At 40.3% G+C, this 8,880-nt stretch overlaps 1 protein-coding gene across 1 annotated transcript; it reads left to right on the top strand.

The window, feature by feature from the left end:
• LOC140943711 (protein-glucosylgalactosylhydroxylysine glucosidase-like) lies at window positions 1–8,634 on the top strand. The gene is made up of 7 exons (XM_073392823.1): window positions 1–686; window positions 2,381–2,580; window positions 3,296–3,633; window positions 4,594–5,111; window positions 5,889–6,050; window positions 7,454–7,801; window positions 8,507–8,634. Exons 1-7 carry the CDS (start codon window positions 75–77, stop codon window positions 8,519–8,521), a joined length of 2,193 nt encoding a protein of 730 aa, XP_073248924.1. The 5' UTR covers window positions 1–74; the 3' UTR covers window positions 8,522–8,634.
• The last annotated feature ends 246 nt before the right edge of the window (window positions 8,635–8,880 follow it).

The following is an 8,880-nucleotide window of genomic DNA, read 5'->3' as shown; positions in this document are numbered from 1 at the left end:
AGGAAGGGCGACATAACTCTTTTGAGCTAACCTGTTGCGAATGTAACTTCTGTTTGGTGGTGAATCCATTCACCATGAGGGTCATTTGCGGCAGTGAAATCCTTGTTTTTATTTCATTTAGCCTTATATCTTTGGTGAAATCATCCTCTGCAGCTGGGACTCCCACTCGCTTCGTCACTGACAAACTACCGCGAGATTTCAGCAGAAGCTCGGTGCGACACAGCCGAAATGGTCAGTTCATGGCTTCAGTGGGTAATGGTTATTTGGGTACAGTGATATACAGTGATACTGTGCATATATCTGGGGTGTTTAATGGCCCGTCGTATCCGAAGAAATACCCCATTTATCCGGTATATTTTTACCAACACACACACCGGGCTCGCGTGCCGTCCACGGCATCTGTTAACTTCAAAGTCAGGGGAATCCCAGGGAACTCCTCGTACGCGCTGGACGTGAGCGAGGGAGTGTTCTACAAATGGTTCAAGGCCGTGAATTTAACAGTGGAAGAGCGAATATATGCGCACAGGACCAGAAAAAACCTTCTGGTTGTAGAGATCACGGCGAAGAATGATGCTGGGAGGAAATTTGCAATGGATATCATTCCAAATCTTGGACATGTAACTGATGATATTCATTTCTACATGAAAGACTCTTTCAGAGGCGACGCTCTCGCCGCCACTGGTTTGGTAAGTTACATTATATTTAAGTTTTGTATATCGAAAGGTCTAAAATGTTTTAACATCATCATACATTCCTGATATTCGTCTCGTGCACAATGGACAATAAAAAGCCTTGTACTTTTGTTTATTATTTCCGGTGACTTTTTGTGACATGGCAGTTCTCGGGTCGCGGGATCCCGTCATGTCAGAACGCACTAAATAGCCCGGGGAATTTGCTGTGCGCGAAAAATTGTCAGGGATCTTGATCCCGTTTTACTTTTTACATTATTTTTTATATTTTTTAGGGACGGGGAGAGTAGGACGTAAAGGGATGTTAAAAGTGGAGTAAAAAAGTCGGGTAAAAACAAACACAGGCCTTAAATAAAGATCGCTTCATCCGTTGATTCGACTTATCTCCTCATTCATTCATTCACTCACTCATTTATTCATTCATTCATTCATCCATGCAAGTTAAGGGTACTGAATCAAAATTTGGATTAATTTTTAAAATTAAAGAAAAGAAAAGAAAAGAAAAAAAGTAAAGGTATGTTGCTCAACAAAGCCGGGAGTATATTTCGCGAGTAGAGCTACACACAAATATTTAACATAATAACTTCGTTGGCTTGGAGAGATAACGATGAAAACTGTTTTTTAAAATCAAAATTTCATAGTCTTTTGCGGGAGCACAGCAAAACACGTCCGTGCGCATCAGCACCCACAGGATACCAGTAACTATTTGATCCGTATTTAGACTTTTCGGCATCAATTCGATTTTCTACGCGCCGCAAATGGCCCAGAAACGACTGACCCTCTGAAGGAGAGAAGAAAGTGGACGCGGAGAAAAAAAAAAGAAAAAAGAAAGAAAGAAAGAAGAAAAAAAATACTTCAGTTCTATTCTTTATCGCGACGCTGAACCGAATAGAATTTTTTTTTTTTGTTATAAGTATCAACAACATAAAGCACAGTAATACAACATGGGAGCGGCCAGTACATAAGCACTAAGAAGATAATCTGAAACAAAATTGCAATGTGATCGCAGTCAATGAAGACGATGTAATTGTTACGAATAGATAACATTGGTTTTAAATATAATGGACCTTACAAACAAGAGACTGACAAAAGTAGCAACGAGTGAAAAGGCACCAAGTGGTGTGGTATTTACAAGGAGTGGCCAATAATTCCAATAGCAATATATACCCAAAAAATGTAATCAACAACTAAACGAAATACATAACACCGCAGATAACATTCAAAGAACATAGGAACCTCGTTCCGAGGCCATTACTCGTTCCCGTGAGAGAACTTCGGGAAACGAGACTCAGAACTTGGCTTCGTCGTTATAGAACCATAAGCCGTCCGTCCTGGGGAAATACCATTTTTAGCGTGATAGGGCTTAAAGAAGATCGTGTATGCAAGCATTAACAAAAGAAACTGACTTGTGGTATAATGTTCGTGTTTTTCCCAGTGTTGTAATTGTAGGGATTCACACACAAGTCTGAAGTTGCTGGTTCACAATTCAGTGATGCGTAAAAGTAACATTTGGAATCTCCTCTCTCTTTCCTCCTCCAAAGGCTAGTTCACAGACTAACATTAATTTTCATGAGATAAGAATCTAGTTTTACTGGCCTCAGCTCAAGTCCTCGCAATATTTATGTTGGTTTTTTGAAACTGAATTGCATTCTTGAACATTATGCTTTAATATTGGGTTTAATATTTCATAGATAAACCAAACGGAGGAGACAGGAAGCATTCGTCCAAATGTGGCCATTGTTTGGACCTACCCAGATCCCGATAACCCTCTGATAATCAAGAATAGCTCCGAGGAACAGACTTGGTATTACATCACTTCCATAGCAACCAACCTGGATACCAAGTTCAACCCGCTTACTGAAGCTCTTTTCCAGTTTGATGAGGCCACTCGGTACGTGCTATATAGTTTTTTCCTATTCCTGATGAACTAGAGCTGCGAGGGAGAAAGGTGATGAAGCCCAAGGAACAAATGAAGTTCGACGAAGAAATCTTTTCATTTTGTGACCAAAAAAAAATATTGAATGCCATTTTAATCTAATCCGAAATCCCGGATTTTTATTCCTTAAAGTTTAAAGCAGAAGCAGGGTAACAGAATATCCCAGCGTCCAAAGAGGGGGATACGGTGGGTGGGTAAAACCCTGAGAAAGATTTTGCATTGAAAATGACACAGGTCATGCTTTGGTTATTTCATAAATCTATTTTCTTACTAAAAATACATTCAGTGTCTCCTCTCTTTCAATCCAATCTAACTGAATTTAGTGAGTAAAAAAACAGAAATTAGAAATTTCATTTTATAGCTATAACAGGTGTTTTATCCATCTCTTGCACTGAATAGTTATGAGCATAAATTGTGCTCAATCCACTGTGCTCAATTATCGGAACAAAATATTTAGTAGTTTTTTTAGTGTGTCGCAGTGAACATTGAATAAAAAGCACAACAAACAAACCAACGAGTGCGCGCGACAATTCTGCATTCCATTCGATATTCAAAATGGTATTTGCAGCAAAACAAAGAAGACTCTAGCCTGAGATCATATGTTACATCTTGTGGCAAGAAGAATTGAAAATTGGCAAAATTGGTCAAGTAAATTCTTTTTTTTTTTCAGGGCAAAGGAAAAATTACTGGCAGAACATAAGGCAGCTTGGAAAGCATTATGGGAGACTGGCCGCATAGAAATTGAAGGTGACTTGGAAATGGCACAGGCTGTGTATGGCAGTATGTACTACATTCTAAGCTCCACTCGGAGTGATTGGCCGTACGGGTTAAGTCCCGGAGGTCTACCGGGGGGAGAAGAATACATGGGACATACATTCTGGGACCAGGATATTTGGATGTATCCTCCTCTAGTCCTGTTACATCCGGACTTGGCCAGAAGTGCTTTGAAATATCGCAAGGACCGGCTACCAGCAGCGCGCAGAATTGCTAAGAAGTACGGCTTTAAAGGTAAAAAAAGACGCTATTCTTTTGAATGATCATGCGGTTAGCATCTCAGGCGCAGTAATAAATTCGGACAAGAATTTTGAATTTGCAAGTGACTAAAATTTAAAATCCGTTTACCCCGTTACTCCTTGAACTGGAGTTTATATGGCTATCCTTGTCATTGAAAGAAGACTGAAGTTTCACAAGCATGAATTTTTTTTGAAGGAGACTCATTAGTTACAACAGGCATTCCTTGTTTTGAGAAAGAGAAATTTCTACCTCCTGGTAAGCTTGCGCATACGTCCTCCTTCATCTGGAACCTCAATCATTGAATAATATTCCATCGTTTCGATGGTATATATGATTGGAAACAAGGCTGCTTGAGCAATAGTGAACTAAAAAAATGGCGTTCACGACTATCCGACGATGAAATAGCTGAATATCTGACTAAAACTGAACGGAAGAAATGCAAATAATTATAAGCAAAACATATTGCTCGATGGGTTTTATCTTAAAACAAACCCGTCTGTTTATATCCTGAAGCGCGGTGCCGGGGAACAGGCCAAAATTTTGAATTACCGCAAGTGTACTTAGAGGTAAACTTTTTGAGAACTTAGAAATATGTTGAATGAGTGATAAAACAGTTACAGTGCGTCTACACGAACCGAGGCATCTGGAAGAAGATTATCCAATAACAAGGGTTTTTTTTGAAAACAAAAGATTCCCAAGTTTCTTTGCAAGCGGACCAATAAAATTCAAGGCTCAACTCTGCAAACCGGTGAAAATATTAAAACCGTTTGAACTTACTTGACCTCTCAAGAAGCAGCCCTAAAATTTATGCATGTTATTGCTCCGTTTGCGAAAAAAAAATTGGAGAGTCTTCTGTTTTCAAAAAAGGTTGCGATTGGATAACCTTCTTCAGAGTTCCCCGGTTCGAGTAGTCGCACTGTATAAAATGCAACTACAATGATTTCGTGTCCACAGGTGCAATGTTCCCTTGGGAGAGCTCTTTCACCGGCCTGGAAACATCCCCGGGAGAAAAGTACGGCAAAAACCAGAATCACATCACAGGTGACGTCGCATTTGCAGCGAAGTTGTTTTGGGAAGCAACTAAGGACCTTCACTGGCTGAGGGCAGTTGGATATCCACTGGCATACCAAACCGCGGAGTACTGGGCCAGCAGAGTGGATTATGATGCAAAACAAGATAAATACGTCATCAATCACGTGATGCCTCCTGATGAATATCACTACCCAGTCAATAATTCTTTGTACACAAATGTGGTGGCTAAAATAAATCTCTTATTTGCTCAAGAAGCTGCAGATATTTTGGGAGAGGAAGTTCCAGAACTATGGTCAACAATAGCAGAGAAGATGTACATCCCATTTGATAGCAAGCGTAATTTCCATCCGGAATATGAAGGCTACATTCCAACAGTCATGGTTAAACAGGCAGATGTCGTGCTGGCCGGCTATCCACTGATGTATGAAATGCAAAAACAGGTGAATTTAATGATAATATGACGTACCACAACCGAGACAAAAGTGCCACACGTCGCTTTTAATATTGAAAGAGACTCGCGGTGACAGCGTTGAATGTAAGCTAAGGTAAAATGGTCCTGGTAGCTTGTCAGTGTTCCGCTTGTCTAACTTGTTTTTTATAGCGTGCGAGCAAGCTCTCCGGGGCGCGCTGGAGGCGGGGCGCCCTAGCGCCCCGGAGAGCTTGCTCGCAGGCTAGTTTTGAAATACTTTGATACGTCTTCACTAATCCGGGCATTTTTAAAACCACATTTTTTTGCCTGGACTCGTGTGTAAGGGGCGTTAAACACTCTGGAGAGTCGTTTCAAAAAGATGCGGTTTCGGTGAGCGGATTAAAAATATGCGGTTTTTAAAAAAGATCCGAATTAGTCTGGACGTGGCCTTAGTTTCCAATGGTAATCTGAGTAACTTTACACTTTGTATCACCAGTCAAACCTTGATTTAGGGGTAACTCTTCGCGAATGACCAACCAACCCGCTTAAAACAGATTGACTGTTTTATACCGACTGAGCTTTTTATAATTCCAAGAGTTGATGAAGAAAATGTAGATAGTGACTAAGCAAAGTATCCATCACACGATAAATTGCCATCAGTGAAAGTGTTTCTACATCATCTTGTGCCAAAAATAAAGTAAAGACCAAGAATTGTCATGCACGTTGTGTTTCATCTTTAATCTGTTTTTACTTTGAGTATCTCAAGTCCACACTTCTTTGTATTATTTTCTGTTTTGTTCCTACTCAGGTTCGCCATAATGACTTGGATTATTACGAACGCCTGACAAATCCTAATGGTCCTGCCATGACTCACGCTATGTTTGCTATTGGTTGGTTAGAAGTTGGTGAAATAAAGAAAGCAGATCGCGCCTTTTTGAAGAATTACGATAACATCCAAGGTCCTTTTAAGGTAGAAACTTTGTCCTGCTGGGTTCCTTTCCGGCAGATAAAACTATAGTCAGCCACATATTTGCATTTTTTTTCAAACGAACAACTCAGTGTGGAGGAGTAAATGCGGCTCAAGAATACGATGAATATTTCACAGCAAGAGAATTCGTAAAAACAGAGAGTTCTTAAAACAAAGAATCGTTTCAATAATTGAGGTTGAAGATGACTTAATTTTTTACGGACGAAAACGATTATTAGTTTGAAGTTTCTAAAAAAATTTTTTCAGCCTTCTAAAATAGTGTTTTAATCTCTCGCGAATATGATTATGAGTTTCAATTAACTGTTTTAAAAGCAAATACAGATATTGCGTGCCTAAACACGTGATCGAGCAGTGTCTATCTTAGAACATCATTTACCTGAAACTGCCAAGCCTTCATAGAAAGAATGAAAAGAAGGTCTTTGAATGTTGATTAATATTTTGTCAAAACAAATAAATAGACACGAATGATTTTAATACATTACTACTTTGTATAAAAAATAAAAGTAGACGACTAAAAATCATTTTTGTCAAATCATAGGTTACCGCTGTAGTGCATCGAAAAAGTAACACAGCAAACACAACTACTGCCACTGACCACAGAAAAATATGAAATTCAGAACAAAAGAGCTCGAGAAATTTCGCGCGGTTTCTTTTCAGAAAACTCGGAACTAACAAGATCTTTAAAATATCATCTACCTTAAACACATTTGAGGGGGGCTTAATAGAGATAGGAGGCTTATTTAATTTAGCAAAGACGATGGGATCGATTCTTCATAAAGACCTAGAACAAAAAGTGGAAAAGCTCAAGTACAAGAAGTTGGAGCTCATGCAGCCGAAGATCAAAAACAACTGGCCGAACTTCCAGTTTGTGAATAAACCATCCAGGATCAGTCCACACGAAGTTTTACAGTCATGATTGATTGATACAGTCTATCATTTATCAGTGAAAACTGATAAGGGGAAGGAGAGTAGGGGCTTAAAAGGGAGAAGGGCTTATAAACTTTCCTCCCCTGAAAAAGAGGGGTGGGCTTATTAGAGAGGGGGACTTAATAGAGGATTTACGGTATGTTGTGTTTGTGGAAAGTATGCTTTATTTATAATTAGGTATGAGAATTCCATTGAGTAGTGTTGTCAGAGGCGCTTTCTCATATTCTATCGAGGGCGCGCTCAAATTATCGCCCTTAAAGTTTTGTGTTGCGAACACCTTTACCTTAGTATCAGGCGTTTCTCGGGGAAAAGTAGGAGAGAGAAGCGAAAAGGGTAGACATGGACAGCTTCTCCCTCCCCTCTAAAATCTCTTCTCCCCTTAACCCTTAAGGAAGGCCTGATTGTCAGGCTATGACACCTCTTGACTAACGTCAGCAACATTACGGTTTACTCGACAGGTCTGGTCAGAAAGACGATGGGGAAAGGGTGCCGTGAATTTCATCACAGGAGCTGGTGGTTTTCTTCAGGCGGTTGTATATGGATATGGTGGCATTCGCATAAAGAAGGACGGGCTATACTTCAATTCTACCCTCCCTCCCGGGGTAACTAAGCTCACCATTGGTATACACTATCTAGAAAGCGCCATTGACTTCCAAGTGACACTTGGCGGGGTGAGCTTCACTGTAGTCTCCAATGGACCAATATCCCCAGACCTGGAGGTACTGGCAGACGAACGGGTATACCCGCTGAAGCGAGGCAAACTCGTCCGCATTATTGGAACAAAGTCTGGGATTGTGCGTAAACGCGTGAGTAGGAATAATACGTGATTATATGAAACTGGCCGCGTCTCGTCTGAATAGATGGGTGATGAAGGCACAATGACGTCTAGTCTGTTCCTGGAAACGGATTGGTTGGTCTGCGTAATAGGAGTGGTCCAAAAGCGCATGACTGAAGCGCAGTTCTTCAACTAAGGCGGGCGATCCCTCGGACTCGTTCCCGTTCCCGTTCCCGTTCATGAGTGTACAGTCGTTCTCGCAAGACGTCCATTCGGAGCACGTTTTTTGATCAGCTGGGGAGCTGTTAATACCTGGAGTCAAACGTTGTTTGACCACTATTTCACCATCGGATCTCCGAGTTCGATTAAATTCCAAAAATGGTTGTTTGACCATTGCACACGAGAAAAATTGGCACAAAAACATCGGACTGTCAAGTCTAACCGACTTCTCTGCAACTGGCTGTCGAAAGCATGTTAAAAACTCTCGTTTCGTAATGCCTCGCCTTGTAATTGGAAATTCTCGCGCCATTTTGCCACCAATAAACGAGAAGCAGCATTATATATGTTGCTCGTTACTTACTCCCGTTCCTCAAGGAGTATTGTTTGGGGCATTTCATTTAACGTGTGGATATCCTTATGAAAAACTACCAGAACTTTTATGGTCTCTGTTCCGAACACGGCAGTGTGCAGGTTTGAACATTTTTTTAAACGTTGGCTTATTTTTATGTCTTAACAGGTAGGGCTGAAATGAATTCAACCGAGCGCCTCAGTGATGGGATCTGGTACACAGAGTTGACTCCAGACCCCTGGGGCCCTTTCTTATTTTTGTAGTTTTTAGTGTTTGATTAAAGCTTGTTATCAAGAGTTTTGATTGTTTGGCTCATATTACTATTTGGAGTGTTATCAATAGTAATTTAAACTAATTGAAATAAGCTAAATTTTAACTTTCAGGTATAAAGAAAACGTCTTTTTCGCAATTTGATGAAACGTGTAGAGGCAGAGTAAAAACAAGAACCTCAATCCTTTGACTGAATGTTTAAGTATTGTAAGAACGTAAGCTTCTGTAACAGAATTTTTTTTTTAAAAAAACTTGTTTTTCAGGGTGTGTTC

This window comes from Porites lutea, chromosome 7 (assembly GCF_958299795.1).
Source record: "Porites lutea chromosome 7, jaPorLute2.1, whole genome shotgun sequence".
NCBI lineage: Eukaryota > Metazoa > Cnidaria > Anthozoa > Scleractinia > Poritidae > Porites > Porites lutea.
Note: the sequence above shows the minus strand (reverse complement) of the source record. Positions and strands in the feature narration are given on the sequence as shown.